We start from the raw sequence: 22,586 nt of genomic DNA, 5'->3' as shown, positions 1-22,586 counted from the left end.
ACACATACGGAGCAAAACAAGAAATGAAACTACAAAATATGAAACCAAAACAGCAAATTATGGTGAAAACAGGGAAGACCAGGTCCAGAGTCCAGCTTACAATAAAACTGCAAAGTTATTACTTAAATTATTTTTAAGTTATTGCCTCAGTTGGCTTTATATTTCTCTATCCAAAGCGAGTGTTTGTGTGAAATTGGTATTTTGTTTCTCATTAATAAGTTTGTTCAACATTGTGGAACCTTTTAATTGAATCAAGTCTCTTTTTAATTGTGTTAACTTGACGACTAAATGGAGCTTCAGTATGAAGTCTTTGTTTCTCTGCATGATAGAAGAAGAGAGACTTATGGATTCAGTAACCCCATGAGGCCAGATGATATTCCCCTCGCAGTCCTTTATATATTTCATGCATATTCCCCTTCCCCTAGTACATCAATTTAGGTATGTCTTTGTAACTATGGCAACTGGTTTTGTCTGGTCCGCGAATCTTCTCTCTGAAAAAATCGATTTTCCAGGGGCTGGTGAGTTGCCTACCCAGCAGTTATATCTCTTTGTGAAAACATCAGCACATTTGGTCTGCCATTTCCGATGAACATTCCCCCCTTGTGTTGGTGGGGAAATGATGCGATGACATCAGTAAGCGAAAGGCCTTTCGACAGCTGCCACTTTGGATACGGGAGAGAAGCTGCGAGCTTGAGACTTAGCATGACAGCGTGCACGGGGAGCTGCATGTATCATTTGATGAACTCACCTCTGCAGATGATGCTGCTGACACAGATGCCTTCTACCGGGGTCCCTTGGAGTCAGCTTGGGGTCAAGTGTCATTTCTTTGAAATGTCACCGTGACTTCATAAAGCGCTATCTGTTATTTTACACTTTTATGCTTTGCACAGTTATATGGCATTAGAGGTCAAAAGTCCACAAATAATAAAATCAATTCAGATCCTGACTTAGAATGCATCCACAAGTGAGCAGAGCATAATGCATTTCTTTTGGTTTTATCTTATCTTATGCTTACTAGGTTTTTTCAGGTTTTTCTTTAAGGCTGTGGAGAAATGTAAACGCTGCGACAGAGATGCACTTCCTCTGTGTTTTTTTTTCATACACTACAATAGATACTACGATAAGGTCCCCTGTGATATTAATGGTGTCTGTCACCACAGACTCAACAGGCTTCCAAAGCCTCTTTGAATATACTGTATACTGTATATACATATATATAAAATATATATGTATAGATATTTATGTATTTTTATTTTTGCAAATATTGAGCGTGTATTTACAGCAGTGATGAACTTATAAAGTGCTTATTTACATACGTGAGGGGGTTGTACAACACAATGCATAAAACATAGGACAAGTAACAAGTTTGTACAAGAGGAAGGGAGGGTTGTTCGGTGTTGGGGGGGTTTGTCACTAAATGAGAAATGGTCTGTATACTAGCAAAAACTATTAGTACGCAATATTATACACGATAGTAATGAATAATAGTAGTCACTTAGTTGTGCTGTATTGGACTGAGAAAGAGAGAAAAGAAAAAATATATATATATAAAATATATATATATATATATACTGTAAATATATATATAATATATATATGTATATTGTGTATATATATATATATATATATATATGTATATTGTATATACATACATATAATGTGTATATATATATGTATATTGTATATACATACATATATATACTACCGGTCAAAAGTTTTACAACCCTCCAATTTCTCTGGAGGAGTCTCTTGTTTCTCTTACATTGTTAATTCCCTTTTTCTTGCCATTTTGGCAGCAACAAATGACTTTCTGCCATACAGTGCTGTTTAACTGATGTTCACGAGGGTATAGTACGACGGTGTGTTCCAAACGTTGTTTTTATGCAGACAGAGGAGGTAGTACGTACTTCAGAACTGGGAACACCTGTAGGAATTAGTTGCACCAACTACCAAGGCTTGATCAGCCTCCATTTCTGCAGAACAGCTTGAAATTGTTGACCCATTTTGTGGTCCCTGAAACAGGCCTTTTTGTATAATTCTGAAATACATGTTATTTTTTCAGTTTTTGGTAACCTTACCTTTTTTTTAACCTTCACCACTTCACCACTTACCTTTGTACCATTCAAAGGTATTCATTGGACATGTGCCTTGCGATTGGCTGGCGACCAGTCCAGGGTGTACCCCGCCTCTCGCCGGAAGTCAGCTGGGATAGGCTCCAGCATACCCGCGACCCTAGGATAAGCGGCATAGAGATGGATGGATGGATGGATGGATGGATGGATATAGACACATATGTACATGTACACATACATACCTACGTGTGTATAATTAAACTAAGTCATTCAATTAAAATAAAAAAGGGAAAAAGTCACTTAATACAAAATAGGTAGAATAAAAATTGAATTTATTAAATGGGACAACATCAAAATTTAAAAAATAATTGACTAAACATAATTAATATTGTTATGTTATGTTTTCTGACAACCGATTGAGAGAAGGCACTTATTTGCTATTCACCTTCTGGTGAGCCCAGCCCACCGTGAGCAGGCAGCACCCACGCACCCCCAGCACCCCCCCCCCCCCCCCCATCCCACAGCCAAGGCCAGACAAACCGCCACACATCGCCGCCCACTCCAATCTTAATTCTTGTTTGTCCCCTTTCCCATGTTTCTCCCTGCATTGGTATGTTGTGCATTAAAATAAGTATTGTGCTTACACTATTCTTTCATGTATATTTTTTTCTTCTCCCCCTTTGTATTCCTGTGCATATGTAGTGCATTAAAAAGAGTGGTCGGCTGTGCAAGTTGGCGGGGCTGTCACTGGCGGCTAGCCCAGGGCAGAGGAGGAATACCGGAAGGGGCCATGACCCCGCAGCCAAATAGATGGAAAAAATGAAGAGTAATTATAATAACAAAAACAAAAGTGATAAAACAAACATCTCTATACCTAGATTGTTCTCCCATTTGGTGGACGGTAATATTATCATGTGTACCACGGAGGGCCGAGACGCTATAGGTTTCCTCTCCAACCAGTTTTTCCAGCAGGTGATTTAATTGATGAGTTCCTTCCCTCAAATTGAAGTTGGTGTTGATCATTAAAATCACCTGCTTTCGTGACCGGGTGAGAAGAAAACCTGCAGTGTCTCAGACCTCCGTGGCAAATGTACACGAACCAAGGCAACATTTTTGTGTACAATTTTGATGTAAAAATACGATAACCAGGGCCTACGCTAACCAAGGTTCCAGTAGGAATAAATTTGGTGACACCAAGGAGGTAATAATGGATTTAATTTATTCTTGTAAGTCTAAGTTCTTTTATTCTTATACTACTCGTCCGTGGTGCTTTGCATTAATGAGTACAGTATATGATTTAAAATAGAATCATGACTGCGGTCTTATTCTAACATTGCACCCCCAACTGGACCAATTATTTTAATGTTTTAATGTTTAACGTGTCTTGGTGCACAAAGCCAGGTCCCTAAAGGCATGCTTGGATGAATCTGGTGTGGATGACTCAAACCCATCAAACCTTCAACGCTCACCTTTGGCGTGAACTAGAACAGAGATGGTGAGGCAGGAGGCCCTCTCTCAGGTCCAACATCACAAATGCTGTCCAGGATCAATGTCCCAAAACGTCACAGAGCTTGTACAGGGTCTTCCCAGCTGTTATAGCTGCAAAGAAAGGACCAAATTAATATTTTCACTGTTCATATTTCCCTCATATAGTATAACCTGCACCAGTAACAGACACTTTGCAAAGCACCGTTTTTTGAATGTCAGGTTTTAGTGTCTTGATGCAGTTCAACAATACACTTCAAAAATAGGAAAAAAAGTAAACGAAATGTTGTTTCAGACTGCTCCCTGACTTAAAGAGATCACACAAGAGGCTTAAAATTGGACCATTATAAGCACATTTCCTTACTTCAAAAGCACATTTCATTTTCCATCCCTTGATGAGAGAATTAAATCCGAATACGGTGTATTTTATTTGCATTCACTTTCCATACATAATCATAGTCTGAGATGTGATTTCCCTGACGTACCTCAAGTACCAGTTGCACACTTTCTTTCCTGCTCCGTGTTAATTATTTCTCACGTAAAATAATGAATTATGAACAATGAAGGTATTTGGAGAATTGAACATTTGGCAGATGAAGGTTATCGTTGGTCGTTGTTGGCTGGGCTTCTCAAGTCTTCAATACGATTGTATATTAGATACAATGTCTGTTTGCTTCTTTTTCTTGCAGAGTGGCCCGAGTTTGTGAAGAACTACGCTCCGTGGTGGGCATCCCACACCTTGGATTGGCTCCATTATGGGAAGAACGTCCATGTGGTCCACTTTGAGGTCCTGAAGAGAGACTTGTTCTACCAGCTGAAGTGTATGGTCCAGTTCCTGGGATTGAAGGTTTCCGAGGAGCGTCTGCTCTGCGTGGAAGGCCAGAAGGATGGCAACTTCAAGAGGTCAGGGCTTCGCAAGCTGGAATATGACCCATACACTCCTGAAATGCGAGCAAACATCAATGAACTAATTAGAACGGTTGACGCTGCCTTGAAGAAGAGGAACATGTCTGGCGTTCCAGATGAATACATGCCAAGATGATACACGTGATACTTTCTGCAGCACATTTGGAAAGATTCCTCCTTAGTCATAGTATTTTATTAGTTTTTATTTTTCATGAAGACACTTTTTCTTCTTTTCTTGCAATTGACGTGTTGGACAAGAACATAATAGCACTTGTCCTCTTCCGTGCACATGTGCTGTGTCGGCATGTGCACACGCCTTAACATGAAGAGGCTACGATAGCAAGCTGTGAGCGCAGTGAAAACAATTTAATACGCTTTGGTATGTTGAGCTTATTTTGTACAACAAGAAGAAGAAATAAGATGGAAACATTTTCTGCTGCTCCTCCTCCTCCAAACATTTCTAGGTGAAGTTCTCGAAAAGAAAGCCACTTATCAGAGGGATTCATGCAATATGCAGGCTATAACTACCTGATAATGATACTGTGTTTTTAACTTACTCTTTGCAGCAGGAATTCTCTTTTTGATGATAAAGTTCTCAGTTTCTCGGCACTGAGTCAAAGAGAGACGATGATTTATCCTGAGAGCATTTATTTATCTCTGGTGTGCAGCACACACGTGTCCACTCTGCTTGTGAATGATGTTCTCTTGACACTGGATTCAATGCCGAAACCCAAAAAGCACTTGACAGTGCAACACTTGGCCCAAAGATTTCTAAAGAATCCCTCTCTGTGTGCTTTAGGTCAGATTAGTTCTTTTTCCTTCAGTTTTCATAACACTCAATACTTTTTTTTATTGCTTTGTTGTGATAAGGGCAACTCAATAGTTAAACCAGTGAATTTAAAACTGCAAAAATTCAACTCATAACATCAGTACGTCTCACACGTGCTCTCTCTGCCACATGCTTCAAACAAAACAAGCATGTACAATAAATCAATAAACAGATAAATAAATAACAATGCTGAGAGCCAAGAGACAATAACTGACTTCCATTTTCAGGATATTCTATATTTTTATAATGCGTGTTGGCACATCCAAATATTTGTACTACGAGAAACAAATGGTAGACGCTGTTTCTATTTTTGACAGACGCTTTAAACTTCATTGGCTCTTGTTGTCATTGACAAACAGGCACAAATGTGTCGTATTTGAATGTATCGCCATGGAACGAATGTACTGTGATGAAGCCCAATAAATTAGTACATTGGATAATGCGTTAATTGTCTCCATTTTTAATAATGAGGCAAATGTCACCACCGTGATGAGCGGCTTTGAAAGCAATACAACATTTAAAAGGGAACGTCACCTTTTTCACCTATGGAGCTCGAAAACAAGCTTTGTTGTCATTGAAAAGTGCCTGCATGATGTCACAGGGGTTATGTCATTCCTGCAGACGCTTTAGCGTCTGGGGTGTGTTTACTGCAACAAGCGATTAAAAGTAGAGGTCGTGCTCCTTTTTTCTTCTTTTCTTTCCGTCTCGCCTGAGTTTTCAGACAAACCCCTTGAATATTTCAGTTCAGTGTTCTTCAACACTACATCAAACTGACGTGTTTTGAAGTGCGGCTGACAAGAACAATAAAATAGTCTGATGATCAAATGGATTATGTAAATCAGCGGCATTCAAAGAGGATGGCAGTGGATGCGCTGCCGCTTGTGAGAAATAAAGAAATGAGCATTTTTAAATCTAACTTTCACAATTTGGGTAGGTTAGGTTTAATAATGTTGGGTTAGGTTTAATAATACAGTGAAGTCTTGGTTCGTGTGCTTAATTCGTTCGCCCCGAATGTCCGACCGGATACATTTTTCCCATATTAAATAATGTAAATCCAATTAATCCGTTCCAGAAAGCCAAAAATGTTGACACAAAACACATTTTTATAGACTTACAATTACAGTTTTGCATGCATAAAATGCAGAAATGGATATAAATAAAATAATAAATAAATAAATCATGAATGAGAGGGATAAAAGAATATTTGAAAACTTGATGTGGCAGCAAGATCAACACGGAGACCACCTTCCTGTTTTGCCATTGGTTTTTAATTCAATAGTGTTTCTCACAATAACCCAAAATGGCGCCAAATAAAGTTACAAGTGTCACCATTTTGATAAAGACAGTAAGAAACACTATTGACTTCAAGAAATAACCCCTGACAAAACAGGAAGGACCCGTCCTTGTGGTGTCTCACTGCCACATCATGTCTTTAGGAACAGTCACGTGAACAATCACGTCTTCAGTGCTGGTAAAAGTAAGCTTAAATGTTCATTTATTCCTTTGATTCATCCTTTATATGCATTTAGAATTGGTTTATGCATGTAAATCTATTGAAACATGTTTTGTGTTAACTTTTTTGAGAGTCAACTGCTGATGACATCATAGACGGGCTACGTAACTGACTTTTGGTTCCGGTTGCCATTTTGTTAGCAAGCTAAGGATGCTAACACAACTGTTTGCAGTGACGTGTGGTCAGGGGAGGCAGGTGGGGCAGAGCTATCGGCTGTCCATTGTTGTGTATGTGATGAAGATGCGTCCTCCGCGAGCATCACAGCCATCTTGTTTACGTATGTGTTACACAGAGGTTGAATATGCGAGGGTCGCAGCCATCTTCATCACATACACAACAATGGACAGGTGACAGCGTGCAGAGATATGACGAAAGAGGAAAGTAATGCCGAGCGATTTGTGAGGTCTGATTTTTTTCGAGGAGGCATTTTTGTGATGAAAATCTATTATAACCCTTTTGAACGCATATTGTTTTGAGAAGCCAAACTCTTTACTTAAGTGACTCCAGTACTACGTTCCTCATCACCGAAATCCGACCAAAACTGGGCTCATGGGACCAAGTGGGGGGTAAGTCAGTGTTGATGCACTACACCGGTGATGGGTATGTCATTCAACTTCATGTCAAAAAATACGAAGAAGCCCTTTAACTAACCCAACCAGAGCTTTACATAACTCCAACTCTGAAGATGTGTAAATGTCTTGCTTCTTATTGGTCAATACAACCAGTGTAATATTCACTGCTAGTGAGTTGTCCATGCAAATCGACATATACTGTAGAATGTGATTCACTATTTGATGCAAGAGAACATAACAAATGTGCTAAAGGGCATCTCTTACGGTCTCATTGTAATTTTAATTGTAAAATTCCAAAATGTTTTTAACATTTATGAAAGACAAGAGGAAAAAGTTACTAATAGAGTACATTACCTTTGAAATCTGCCAACAAGACAATAAAGTTGAAATGGAATAATTATGTGGCAAAATTATTTGTTTGAATTTCTGTCATCACAAAAATATTTTTTCTTTGTTGGTAATTCCCCCAGACTCCCTGCAATGACACTAAGTGACATGTCCTTGCACACAACGTTGCTCACCTTCTTCGCTCGGACTGGGAGGGGTAAATCTACTTATGGGGAGTCACGGCTGCCGCTGACTCATGTGTTGTTAAATCTGGTAAATGGGGGAGGGATAAGTGATTTAATAATACATGCTAAACATTTACCTGCGCTTATTAAATGTTGGTTAAAAGGGAGTGAGATGTAGGCTAAAAGCACATCTCAGCTAGCTTATTTGATTGTGGACATTAAGCAGGTTAACAGGTTAATTTCCACAACACACAGTCTGCCTTGGCTACAAAAAAAACAGGTCACATATTGACCCCCTTTTCATTTGCCTTTCTTCTCTCACCTTTCTCTTTCCTTTTTTCACTCTGTCATTATTTTAGTAGGCGCTGGTAGCATTGTTTCACTCTGCTCTGCTGCGACTGCCGAATGACAGGCGACACGCTGCAGCTACGAAGCAAGGTGAAGGCAGTAGAAGACCAAACCATTTCATGTAGCTATGGGGGGGTGGTGAGTCAATATGGAAGTTTACTTTGATCAATGTGGATATTTAGCTGTTACTACCAAATACAAGAGGTTGTTTGAATTGTTTCCTGCCTACATATATAAAAACAATCACAACCAAATAGCAAAATGATTTGCCTATTTGCTGGGGCCCCCTGTCAGTCATAGGCCCTTGGAATTGTCCTAACTTTTCCCTCCTTTACGGTGCTTCGGAGTATGCTTACCCCCAGGGGTATGGCAATTGTCATGGGTGTACGTGAATAAAAATGAAAAACAACTCGCGCCTAACGCTTACAATTACGAGTGTACCTGAAGACATCACAGAAAAAAGGAGACAAAGCGTGACGTTCTTTATCGCTCTGTGGGAGTTTTATGAACAAGTAAGTACGTTTGATGATCGTGTTGTGCATTAAGAGTGTTTCATCTTGAAGATTTAATTTATATTGGCGTTCCAATCCCTGCACTGTGAAAACCTGTCTCATGTACAGTGGTGTGATTTCTTATTTTTGTGCATGTTTGTCACAAATAAATGTTTCATATCATCAAATAAATTTACATATTAGTCAATGACAGCACAACTGAACACAAAATTCACTTTTATGCCCCGTCCACTCATTGTACAGATACGGATACGGGTGAACAGATACAGACACAAATACAGATAGTGGCGTACTCGCTCATCCCTATTCAGAGACTCTTGGAAAGTAGACATTTCAAGCAGGAATGAACAAAAACAAACACAGATATTTTCAAAAATGCACATTTCCCCCACTCCGATATAAAAAAAACTATTGGGAGCGGCTGTCTTGTTCGACCCGCGACCTAAAGTCGGCTTTGAGTTTTGGCTCCCCGTGCGATTGAATTTGACACCCCTGCTGTAAAGGATAACACAACGAACAATAACACTTTCATGAACTGTAAACACAAATGCATCCTCCTTTTCATCCCCCAATGTTAAATATCGCCCCTGTCAGCTCGTCAGATAGTGAGATTTCCTCTCACCCTGGTGTGTGTCCACCGCAGAGGGCATGTCTGTGTTCCAGGTAATTCAAATATAAACCCATTTGCATTTAAATGAGACTCACTCCGCTTCAGATGTCATAGACAGAGAAGGTCCGTGTAGGTGGATGGGTCAAGTAAGAACTGGATTTGTGTTCAATTCTTGTTTGCATCAAGAAGGAAACAAGACTGTAAAAGCTGCCTCTGACCATAAACACCATCCACACCGTGCTTTCTAAAGCCACGATGATGTTAAACTAGTCAGATTTATCAACTGTGGTCTTCTCAAGGTGAGAAGGAAACATACACGTACTGTATATGTAGAGCATGTGTGAGAGATAAGAGCACATTTTTGGAGCATCATTTAGATATAATAGGCTTTCCTTTTGGAATTGATTGACAGGCTGTTCTAGAGCATACGTATGGACGCCCTGTGGGTCACTATCACATGCCAGTGCGGTGAAATATGACCTCCTATCATATTATATGTCAGCATTTGTCTGCTGGTGTTCCCACCTGACTTTGCAAAGAGTGACATTCACCAGCTGGTCAAAAAAAAACACCGACATTGGCCCTGTAGCAGAAAGGTTCAAACTAGGGATGTACGATATTGGCCTTTTTGCCGATAACCGATATGCCAATATTGTCCAACACTCCATTTCCGATTCCGATACCACTATGCGTAACATCACATACTGTGTCTTTTTCTTGAGTAAAATCGTTCTAAAGTAAGTTCTTGTGGCTTCATTTATGTTATTTTTGGAAAGATTTCATTAGTTTTAGTTAAAGGCGTATTGTTTAAAATACATGAATTTGCTGATTATTATTTTGATTGATTGATATCATGTTCTTATTTTAGATTCTTATTTTATTGCAATAAAACTAATCAAAACTACTATATATATATATATATATATATACACGGTGTATGGTTTTTGGGCACTACTTTGTGCTCTATAGCTGATGGAATGTGAATTACTACTGTGTTGGATCAATAAAGTTTTTATCTTAGCCATCTGAGAAGATCAAATACATTGTTTTTGGTGCCTAACTGTTTCCCAAGTATATTAGTGCGTGTGTGAAAGTATAAACAAGAGGCATTAACTTAAATTTCTTTGTAGAAAGGCGCTTTATCCCTTAGCAAAAAGTAGTATACTTAAAGTTCATTTTATTAAGTATACTTCAGTATAAGTGTAACAAGTATACAACAGACAATGTACTTTTTGTGTACTAGAAAGTATACTAATTTAATACTTTTTTCGGACTAAATTGGAACATTTTAAGTTTATAGAAGTATACTATAAGTATACTTTTCAACTTTGCAAAAGTACACTTAAATAATACACTCGTCTATATACCGTACAACCGATGTACTTGGTATATATGACCTGCCTGCTTCACACTGCCCGCTCTGGGGCTCGACCACAGTACCCTTGGAATGGGAGACGAGAGCACTGACCAGGAGACTTGGAGCAAGAGATACTAAAGTATACTCAAGTATAAGTTTTCGTATTAAAGTACAGTAGTACCTCGCATAAGATAAACCTCCTTTTACATAAATTCCACTGAACATAAAGAATTTATGTAAAGTTTTTGCTTCGTATTACAGAAGAAATTCCATATAACATAAAGCGTCGAGTCAGTGCAAGTCTTTTTTTTTTCAATCAACTTTATTAATGCCTCAAGTCAGTGCAAGTTCAGACCAACACTTGGTTATACAGCACGTACGTGAGTTTGTGTGAGAGACAGGCTTCTCCCTTCAAACTCCTTCCTCTTCGTAGCCCCCCTGAAACTAACTTAAACAATTAAGTTAAGTTACAAATTTAAATTTTGCACACAGCATTATCGTGTAGTGCGTGTGCGTTTGTCTGTGAGACCAGCTGACTCTTAGACTCTTTGAGTCGCGTTTCGATATATATATATATTGGAATGTTACTGTACTATGTTTATGCTAACGTTTTCTTATATTTTCCCACCATATTTGGTGGACTTTGAATATTTTGAAGGGCCAAACATAGTACAGTAACATTCCAATCTAAAATAAGGTAACAAATAAAATTACTGTAAATGAATAAAACTGAAAAACAAAAACAATCCTACCATTCACGAGATGTCTTGATCAGCAGCGCAAGTGGAGACAGGAAGGAGGAGGAGGACTAGCCTGAGTCGAAACGCGATTCAACGAGTCTAAGAGTCAGCTGGTCTCACAAACAAACGCACACGCACTACACGATAATGCTGTGTGCAAAATTTTAATTTGTAACTTAACTTAATTGTTTATAAGTTAGTTCAAGGGCGACTACGAAGAGCAAGGAGGTTGAAGGGACAAGCCTGTCTCTCACACAAACTCACGTACGTGCTGTATAACTCAGCCAATGAGATGAGAGCGTAGGCGGTGCCCCGATAATCAGCCAATGAGATGAGAGCGGAGGCGGTGCCCCAAAAATCAGCCAATGAGAGCGTGACGCGTCAGAAGGCGTCAGCAAGTGTTAGTCTGAACGTGCACCGGCTCGAGGCATTAATAAAGTTGATTGAAAAAAAAACTAACTTGCACTGACTTGACGCTTTATGTTATATGGAATTTCTTCTGTAATACGAAATAAAAACTTTACATTTATGTTCAGTGGAATTTATGTAAAAGGAGGTTTATGTTATGCGAGGTACTACTGTACTCGGTCTTTTATTTATGCTTTCATACGCTAAGTATACTGTACTTCACTGTACTATTCTTAAGTATATCAAATATAGTTTATAAAAAGTAAACTTCAAGTATACTACCTCAGTTTTAGTATCAAATAAGTATACTCACAGTACACTTGAATAAACTTTTTGCTAAGGGATGAAAGTAAGTACATTTATTTGTATTCACTTGCAGCGCAGCCTTGCCACATCCAATATGGCGGCGACATTGAGTAAGGCGCAGCGCTCGATGCGGCGTCTACATATATGGTTTTGCCAAGAGCATTTCCCGTTTCTCAGCGCGCTTTGCTGTACTGTTATAGCAAATGGCCGCTAAGTCACACGTTCCGAGCTCACAGTTGTTGATTATTCAGCATTATCCGTTGGTAGTGTCTTTCTGTTGTTATCTACCTATTATGTTGCTGTGTGATGTTTTTTTTTTTCCTCTTTCTTTAAAGACTGGTAACCCCCCCGCAATTTCTATGGAGCTGGTAAGTTCATTGTGACCTCTGTTATTACTCTGCTTGCTAAGTTGCTAAGTAAGAGTTGCTTCTTCCCCACAGGCTTGTGAGCGGCACAGTATTAACTACATGATGCAGCAACTTTGCGATGTTGGTGCTAAAAGCTCTATATCGGCTTTCAATGCAGGTAAAAAAATGTTGGCGATACCACATTTTAATTCCAATATGGGGCCGATAATTATCGGTGGCCGATATTATCGGACAACTCTAGTTAAAACAATATATACTGTGTATGTGCATATAAAAAGAGAGAGAGACAGCTTCAGATTAGCTTGACCCAGGAAGTCCAACCAAGGGACAGGAAGTGGGGATGAGATAAAAGGTGACACAGGTGAGATGAAAGAACAGGACAGCAAGTGAACAGGAGGAGGATGCAGGAGAAATAAGGATTCATTTTTAAAGAACCAGCGGATGGATGGCCAGCGTGCAGCACATGAAGGTGGGAAGAACCTCTTCGTCCATCTTGTACCGACATTCATTCCGTACTGTAAAAAGGGTTAGTGCTATTACGGTACTCCAAAATCTCCTGCAAATAAAACTTTCTTCAGACACAAAATCAGTCCACCCATTGACCTTTTTCGACGGCCATTTTATCCCAATCCCGCATTTTTTCTTCCCCACACTCCACCACACACACACACACACACACACGCACACAAACACACACAGTCAGACAGTCCATTGACCTGACCTTATCTTAATTTTGCCATAATTTAATAATAATAAAACAAAAAGAACAGAACCTTAGTTAAACTGCTGAGTGAACTGAAAGTTATTCTTCTATGGATTTCACTATGTGGACTGAAAGTAAATGAACTATTTGTTTACTCATTATACATAATTCAACGAGCATTGACGTGACATTGCCCTACTTTAATTGGTGTTCAGAGCCTGATTGAATAAGCAAACATCATCTGACATATTAAACCACGGTGCTGTTTCTGATTTCTTTCAAAAGATGTTTGACCTTTGGTAATTATTTAGAATGTTGCGTCTGTATTTCTTCTGTGAGAAGGTGAGAGCTACACACAAAAAAATAATAAGAAAGCTATAAAATAATAATACATGTGACAATGCTCTCTTCTGTTATTGGTCAGTGGAGTACACACTATTGTAAACAGGAAGAAAGTTCAGTGTAGCGGAAACAGTGACTTTTTGTTTGTGTTTTACCACTGTTTCTTTTAACTTTAGTCATTTTCTTAATAATCTTCTTGGCTACCAACAAGTAGGCGAGTGTACTTTAAGCAGCAGCAACAAAACCTTCTTGACTTTGATTGAACATTTAATTTACATGTTACATAATGTTAAGGGTGCCGCACGGTGGTCTAGTGGTTAGCATGTTGGCCACACAGTCACAGTCCGGCGATCGGGAAAACCTGGGTTCGAATCTCTCGAATCGTCGGGCATTTCTGTGTGGAGTTTGCATGTTCTTCCCGTGCGTGTGTGGGTTTTCTCCGGGTACTCCGGTTTCCTCCCACATTCCAAAAACGTGCATGTTAGGTTAATTGGTGACTCTAAATTGTCCATAGGTATGAATGTGAGTGTGAATGGTTGTTTGTTCAAATGTGCCCTGCGATTGGCAGGCGACCAGTCCAGGGTGTACCTCACCTGTCGCCCGAAGTCAGCAGGGATAGGCTCCAGCATACACCTGCTACCCTAACGAGGAGAAGCGGCATAGACAATGGATGGATGGATGGATGGATAATGTTAAGGGTAAAATTATAGGGGGCGACATTGGAATTGTCCGTTCATTTTCAAAGGGAAAAATGTCACAGGAAATATTGAATTATGGACAATTTGAGAATTTTTAAAAAAGTTCTGATGGTTAGCTTACATGTCCTAAATGAGTTGAACATTTTGTTGTTGGAATGGGTTGAAACGGTTGAGAAATGTGGGAGTAGTTAGGGGACAAAAAACAGCGGAATTAAAAATGCTGGAATGAGATGGGGGGCCCATGGCGGCAGAGTGGTTAGCAGTCAGGAAATCGGGAAGACCTGGGTTCGAATCTCTGCTTGGGCATTTCTGTGTGGAGTTTGCATGTACTCCTCGTGCGTGTGTGGGTTTTCTCCGGGTACTCCGGTTTCCTCCCACATTCCAAAAACATGCATGTTAGGTTAATTGGTGACTCTAAATTGTCCATAGGTATGAATGTGAGTATGAATGGTTGTTTGTTCAAATGTGCCCTGCGATTGGCTGGCGACCAGTCCAGGGTGTACCCCACCTCTCGCCCAAAGTCAACTGGGATAGGCTCCAGCATACCCGCGACCCTAGTGAGGATAAGCGGCATAGAAAATGGATGGATGGATGGAATGAGATGGAGAATGATTTTGTTGAACTGTATAAATATGTTGAAGGATTACATGAGGATTAGGGATTGACTCAGCAGCCATCGGGTTGGGAAACAACCAGTCTACCCCATGGGCCATATCACCCTGTAGAATAAGTGGAATGGCACCATTTAATTTGTCCGTTCGTTTTTAGCAGACTAAAAACAGCGGAATTTGAAATGCTGTGAAGTAAAAATGCAGACTGAATGTTGAAATGTATAAATAAGTTGAATGATTACAGCAGGATCGAGGCGCAAACCATCAACCATCACATTGGGAAAGAAACACTACCTCCTGAGCCATGTCACCCTGTAGAATAAGCAGAATGTTACAGTAATGGAAAAATGTGAAAGGATTTTCTACCAGTTGGGGGCCCCCCATATAATTTTTTTTGTCCCAGAAATATGAACTAACAGTGAATGTGGTAATATTTGTAAGTCCTGAGAGATAGCCAACACGTCCTGAATGAGCTCAACATTTTGACCTTGGATTGGTTTGAATTGGTTGAGAAATGTGAAAGGAGTTAGCGGACAGAAAATTAGGAGGAATACGAAAAAGTGGAGGATTGAAAAGACGAAAAATGGTGTACAAGCATTGACACAATTAAGTTGAATGTTTAGTTTTCGTGAAGTAACAAAACAGAGAAAGTGACACCATCCCTTTTCCTACTCTAACCTAGGTTTAAAAACCTCCCTGTTTCGGTCTCCTCCTGTCGTTGATGTTGTCTGCCAAATTCTTTTGTAAGAAAGTCCAGAATGGCATTTTGTTGCCTTTGACTTGTCCATACTGGGTTTGCATCTTTAGAATGGTCCTGGAGTGCTGTGCGGTGTAGCAGAGGGCTGAGGTCAGTTGGCTCAGCATCTCCTGCAGGGATGACACATACGCATGATTGATGGGCTACAACTTTTTACTCATTGTGACTAAAATAATAATAGTAATAGTAGTATCGTAACAGTGTGCGGAAAACAATATAGAGTAATGGTAAAAAAAACAAAATAGATGGGATGTTAGAGTCCAAAGTTGAATGAACTTCGATAATGTGGTGTGCTGCCTCACCATATCTCACCGTGAGAATTGTTGGTGGATTAGGGTGGCTGTAATTCACAGCAAACAGACCTCACTACGAAATGCTGCGTTAGTGATTAGATAGCCAACAACTAAATGCGAACGTTACAGTACAGTTCAGTAATGTAGAGTCCCCTCGCTAACGAGCGATCTTAAAATACAATTACAATTAACAGGCGAATGTGGTCGCTATCTAGTCATTGTCTAATCATTCATGAAATGCAGTAGATTGCAGTGAAGTTAGGTTACATCGGTGTTAGCCGGCTAGTTATAATTAGCCAACCAACAATTCAAAACATGGTGAATATTTACGTGGTGTGATTGAATATCTAATCAAATATGAGTGAAAATCAATAATTATGCTATGCTATTACTTACATTCATATGCTTCTTTCGATCTTCACTCTGCCACAGCTTCATTTCAAGTCTGGTCCCCGCCCACACTTGGTTTCTAGGGCTGTACACCCCTTAGCACTTACCCCTTGATTTAAGGAGAATTGGGACACCACTTGATTCTCGTGAACGTGCAAAAGCTTGGGGTAAGGGCTAAGATAAGAGGGAAGGGGTCGAACTGGGATTCAGCGGGAACAGTGAGCTAGCTAACGGTCCTTCTTCTTCTTATTGGGGTTCAGCTGATTTCCTCCCTCTTTGAATAAGTCATACACAACTTATTCAAGGAGGGAGGAAGTCAGCATTTCCATTTCCGCAGAAGCCCAGCACAAAAATGAGTGCAGTGATCACCAGCAGACACGCAAAGAACGTCGCCAGTACATGTGGATTTGTGCTGAAAAACAGCCTCCTCGTGTGCCATGAGGCGTTCCTCATAGATGTAGTTGCCGTAATAATCATAAAACAAATCATTCAATCTCAATAAGTAGTAAGGACCGTCACTGTTAGGCTGAACCGCAATTCTACCCCTAACCCCTTATCTCAGCCGGACGACCTCCTTTGTTATCAAACAAAAACACAGCAAAAACACCCAAATGTACGATAAAATATACATTTTCTGCAGAACTTTGTCATTTAAAGCTTGCTTCCCCGTCCCTCTTTGTCACACAGGCTCACGCTCCTTCGTTAACAAACCTCCGCTCCGCTTTGTATCAAAGCCTTGTCTTCTCAGAGCTGCTGTGACGCGCAGTCCTTGGGTTACTGTAATAACAAGCACATTGCTGAAAGCGCACAGCCTCTCGTTTCAGAAATTAGTTTGAAATGTGAAAATGGTTTCCAGAGCTCAGCTTCAATGTCCATAATATGGACAATTTGGGCAAGCCTAAACAGAAATCTTAGTGAGCAATACTGAGAGTTGCGTGATCGCTGTCTCTTTCATTTATTTTGATTTTGCATTTGATCTTGTGTTTTTATTTGTATTCTAATCACTATGCAAAACTTTTGTAAACATTGTTTTTTAAATGTGCTTCATAAATAAAGTGGATTGGATTGGATTATATTAGAATTAATTGAGAAATAAATCACTGCACTTTTGTTACTTTTTGTAGTATGTAGGGATGTAAGCTGCTATTCATTTGTTTTTCAAAAGCAAAGTTTTGGACTTGAACTGAAAAGAATGACTTTATCACCATGTCATTTTCTGTGGGTTTGTGACAGAATCACTTCACACCACTCATGCTCTACTTGTCGGGATATTGAAAGAGATGATTGGAGCCACCGTTCAGGCTCTGTGATGTAACCATGCAATGCGGACCTTGTCTATTACGACATCAAAAGAACCAGGTTCTCTTGCTCTTTTCATGTAATTCTTCAAAATTGTTCCTGCTGTGGGAAATAGGTAACTACAAAACTCATTTCCTAGGTCAACAGGGCAAAGTAGACTCATTCATCTTATTGTGTGCAGCTTATACCTGCAATGGAGGTATTCTTTTGACCCCAAAACATGCTCCATCGTTTCCAAAATATGAGCAATCACAACTCAGATTGATAGTAGCCGAGGTGACTTCAAAGTCCTCGGCAGTGTATTTTGGCATGTCAGGTCACAATGAAATAATGACATTTAACGTGACCCGTGCTTTTCATTTCACTCAGCAAATATTCACTGGTGAGACTTAATTGCGTCATCTATCTTTGTGATTGAACCACTTATCTTACTTTCATTTTGAGAAATAAGAACACGTAACAGCTGTTTGCCGTAGTTACATTTTTATTTCTGAAAATGGAGACTTAAAAAGGTCAAATCAAATTAAATAATTACATGCGTGGATGATAATGTACAGCTTTCACTTGTGAAAATGACAAAAGGCATGGGTCCATTCAACAAGCTGTTTTCTGACTGGCTAGAACAGCTGGACGTGTTGTATTTCAACTGCAGCGTGATGGATGAACGGTATTGTTCAAAGGGATCTATTCATCATATAATAATCTCCTGTCCAAAAGCAATTATAGCGTGTAGAGCAGTGGACTGAATGAAGATGTTCATTTCCCATTGTCATTAAGCGAGGCCTTCATGTGACAACTAAGTGCACCCTGTCTCCGAAAATATATCCACCCATTTATCCATCACATTTAACCACTAACCAGTAAATAAACACTGCCAAGCAAACACAATTACAGATCGATGTTAGGGCGGCTGGAGGTTCAGTTTAGATTTGAAAATGGAGAAAACAGTAATCATTTTTTGTTTCTCTTCCCTTCAGCAAAGACTTGCTTTTAAGCTGAAATGATCTCAAATTGCATAGTAATGTGTTTATCTTTGTGGGTCAGTGGTCACAAATGAACATGGTAAATGAGCGCACACACACACACACACACACATATATACTGTATATATATATGTGGTATATTTTTTTTAATAAAAGAACCCCATTTTTTGTGTGTATTTCACAAGGGAGGATACACAGTACATTGTTAAACGCAGTGGTTAAATGTTTACAATCAGAAAATATATACAGTATTATTTGTTAAAAATCCCTTTTATATACATTGTCTCTTCCTCTGTAATTTAGATGCTGGCCTTCGTGTGATTAACTAATACATTTGTTTTTTTTGACACTTTCACACTGAACATGAACATGACATATTTTTTTTCTTTTCAGGAATGATGAATTTTTTATTGGCTCTCCCAACTACGGGGAATATGTGCTCAGACGCTCATGAATGCCATTGCCGCCAGTGTGAATTGTTTTGGATGTGAAATATGCGAGTAATTTGCATTTTCATTATTTATTTGTCACACGCCTGAAGTGTGGAGGCCTTTGCTGAGGTCATCCCCCGATGAAATACAGCATGAAGTTTACATCAGGATCCAAGCCTGCGCACGCGTTTAAGATGAAATTGCCTGCAGCTTACTGGTCATATAGTGTTGCTGTGCAAATTACCTTCATTTCGGTTCAGAGACTTTTAGATGTGTGTCGACGCCCTGCCTACATCTACAGAGCTGGACCTGGACAAATACCGGCTGGTGGTGCGGCCTTCGTCTCCCATGGCATTCTCCATCTTTGAAAGCAAGGAAGTCTTAAACCTCTGCTGGAAGTCATTGCCCATGAACACATAGAGCACCGGGTTGAGGAAACTGTTGGCTGCTGCAAGGCATGTTCCCGCTTGTAGTCCAGCAGTTAAAAGGCTATGGTTGTAGCTTTGGTGGTTTAGCTCGAGAAGGATAAACACGTGGTAGGGCAGCCAACAGACGAAGAAAGTCACAATGAGCGCTGTCATGACTTTGAAGGGTTTAGAGGATTTAGTCATTCTGTTGGTGCGAAGTTTGAAAATGATCACCAAGTAGCAGATACTGATGATAGCAAAAGGCACAACAAAGCCCACCAGGAAGCGGCTGCCTACGATTATCCTGTGACTGTGCTGATGTAATGTGTAGTTGTTGTAGCAAATGCTTCGACCCATTTGATTCTGAACGTCACGGAAGACCGCGGAGGGAAGGCTCAGCGCTATGGCGAGAACCCATGCCAGGATCACAACAACAGATGCCTTTCGCACCGTGCGGTGATTCTGAGCCCAGACGGGAAATACGACAGACACGCAGCGGTCGGCACTGATGATGACCAGGAGGAATATGCTGCTGAACATGTTGAGAAACAACACAGACGAGGCAAACTTGCACAGGAAGAGTCCGAAGATCCACCTCTCCATGGCCATGTTGGTGATGATGAAGGGCAGAAAAGTACAGAAGACAAAGTCGGAGATGGCCAGGCTCAGGTACCATGTTGTGTTGACTGTCTTCTTCATCTTGAAGCCAGAGATCCAGATGACCACAGCATTTCCACAGAAGCCCAGCACAAAAATGAGTGAGGTGATCACGAGCAGAGACACACAAAGGACATCGCCAGTACATGTGGATTTGTGTTGAAAAACAGGTTCTTCATGTGGCATGAGGCTTTCCTCATAGCTGTAGTTGCTGGAATAATCATAAAACAAATCATCCATTTTCGCCCAACGGTTGAAATAGGATTACTGTGGGGAAAACAGGAAAAATATGACAAATCAGTGCAGCATTTGATCCAATTTGACAGATAATGTAATGTCGGTACAAACCTCCCACTGCTGTTGACTTGGTGCTGCCCAGAGACAAGTGTCAGCAGAGCTATGCGGGTTCCTCCAAAATAATGAGCAATCAGCTGACCGGATGGTGTCTCAACACGGCAACACCACACTTTCAGTCCTGCTATTTGAGGCTGAGACGAGTGATTTAAACTTGCAGAATGCAGAAGTCCATTAAGGGAAGAAAGAAACCCCACTGTCAAGAAAAAAGAAAACAGTGTTAAACTGCTGTGTTCTTTTTCTGTCTTGTGAACATGAAACACATAAAATATTCACATGTGCCAGCGTCAGAGTTTTGGGAGATGGCTCTGATGTTTAGGGAATTGGATGCTTCTCTGTTGTCTGCCAGAGGCCTCCTGTCAGCCACACGTGTTTGTTCAAAGCTGACAGAAGAAGACTGCACATGGGAGCACAGTGTTCATAAAGCCATAAACCATCGGCTGGGCTGGAAATAGACTCAGCTTTTCATTTTAACATTTATGTTCATCTGGTTATTAGTCAAATCTTTTCATATAAACCATAGCGAGCCCTTGACTTTAACAAGCAAGCTGTTTCACGTGTGTGTTGCCATCTTTGTTCCTTTAGGCGACATGAAAACCACAGAGGAGCAATCTAGTGAACAACAGTTGTCTTTATCATCACACTGTCATTGCAATGATTGGCACGATGTAATGAATATTACTACTTAATCTGTGAACAGTAAGGTTAGTACTAGCATAAGCAGGCTGGTCCGCCAACATTTTAGAGGACTAAAGAAGCTATTATCTTTATTTCAAGTCTCCTCGTGTTGAAAATCCTCATGCGACACACGAGAATTTATGTCATTATGTCATTTATGTCTTAAATGGCTTACTTTCTGTGATTATGCCTCCAATATTGGGAAATATGAGTGTAAAGGTGACTATGGGGTGTTGTTTCATGTCTAGAGGGCTCCCGTAGTGTTAAAAAAACATACTTAGAAGATCACATATTAGTTTTACAGTGTATGCACATCAAATATATTCCATTTATAAATAAGAAATCCTGATTCTCAGAAATTCACTTATCACGGCTGGATGTGGAACCAATAAACCGCCAAGTGGTTAGCATGTTGGCCACACAGTCAGGAGATCGGGAAGACCTGGGTTCGAATCTCCGCTTGGGCATCTCTGTGTGGAGTTCGTTCTTCGAGTACTTCGGTTTCCTCCCACATTCCAAAATGCATGCTAGGTTAATTGGCGATTAAAATGAATGTTGTTTGTCTATACGTGTCCGAGGTGTACCCCGCCTCTCACCCGAAGTCAGCTGGGATAGGCTCCAGCATACCCATATAGAGAAATCGATTTTTAGGGCCAAGTGTTTAACAAGGACAAAAAGAAAATGTTACCTTTTCATTCCGCCAACTTTCTTCTGGGCATCATCATGTTTTCAAGATGGATCTCCCTCAGCTCTGTCTAAATTTCTGCTAGCCTGGCTAATTTTTATTTTGTTCTGTGAATTTACAGCATTTCTGTCATGCATGTGTTTTGGAGGTCTGTGTGGGTTTTTAGCATTTGTTTTTCATCCTCCATTGTCTATGTTATTGCAGCATTTTTAATTTGCATTATTTTCCGCTTACATGGTGTTTGTGTGGTTTGGATTTTGAATCATTTCTGTGTTTGCACGTTGCTCCGCGGCCACCTTACTAACCCTATTGCAGTTCAAGTAGAAGGGGTGAAAGGTCATAATTCCAGTATGTTTTTTTGGCAGCACTTCCTTGCTGCTAATCTGCGATGATGCATTCATAGGAAAGGACAGACGCAGTTTTCTAGTAGAAGCAATTGTATGAGGTGTGAAAATACGTTTTCTATGCAAAAGAAAGTCTTCATAAAATGTTTATCACATTTGGACTCAGGATAAATTATGAATATGCAAGCGCACACACAGAAACACACAAACACGGCAATAAAACTACACTTTGTGGAGGGTATGACTGTCAGCAATAAGACAAATAGTATCTATTAGCGTAGCTTTTTCGTCATTTATCTACATTAGAGCTTGTATTTTCAGACTAGTAATTTAAATTATTAAGCAGATGGGAACTTGGGGTTTATGTGCACAACTGCATGCATTTGGAAATGCTGTTTTCCCATCGATCATGTTAT

At 40.0% G+C, this 22,586-nt stretch overlaps 2 protein-coding genes across 2 annotated transcripts in view; one reads left to right on the top strand and one right to left on the bottom strand.

The window, feature by feature from the left end:
• Positions 1-7,774, top strand: part of wscd2 (WSC domain containing 2) — a 72,974-nt gene extending 65,200 nt beyond the window's left edge. Inside the window, exon 9 of the mRNA XM_054772902.1 lies at positions 4,247-7,774. Coding sequence (XP_054628877.1) covers positions 4,247-4,599 — 353 coding nt within the window. The 3' untranslated portion in view covers positions 4,600-7,774. The remainder of the gene's footprint in view (positions 1-4,246) is intronic.
• Positions 7,775-18,123: 10,349 nt separating this feature from the next.
• On the bottom strand, positions 18,124-20,554 carry cmklr1 (chemokine-like receptor 1). Its single transcript, XM_054773574.1, has 2 exons — positions 20,458-20,554; positions 18,124-20,376 (listed from the first exon to the last, which is right to left on the bottom strand). The coding sequence occupies exon 2, from the start codon at positions 20,347-20,349 to the stop codon at positions 19,312-19,314; it is 1,038 nt and encodes a 345-aa protein (XP_054629549.1). The 5' UTR covers positions 20,350-20,376; positions 20,458-20,554; the 3' UTR covers positions 18,124-19,311.
• Positions 20,555-22,586: the final 2,032 nt, after the last annotated feature.

This window comes from Dunckerocampus dactyliophorus, chromosome 4, assembly GCF_027744805.1.
Source record: "Dunckerocampus dactyliophorus isolate RoL2022-P2 chromosome 4, RoL_Ddac_1.1, whole genome shotgun sequence".
NCBI lineage: Eukaryota > Metazoa > Chordata > Actinopteri > Syngnathiformes > Syngnathidae > Dunckerocampus > Dunckerocampus dactyliophorus.
The sequence above is the reverse complement of the archived record's forward strand: the minus strand, read 5'-3'. Positions and strand labels throughout refer to the sequence as shown.

What these genes read in the sequence shown, in the direction of transcription:
- cmklr1 (XM_054773574.1), bottom strand. Translation starts at nt 20,349, where the DNA reads ATGGATGATTTGTTTTATGATTATTCCAGCAACTACAGCTATGAGGAA.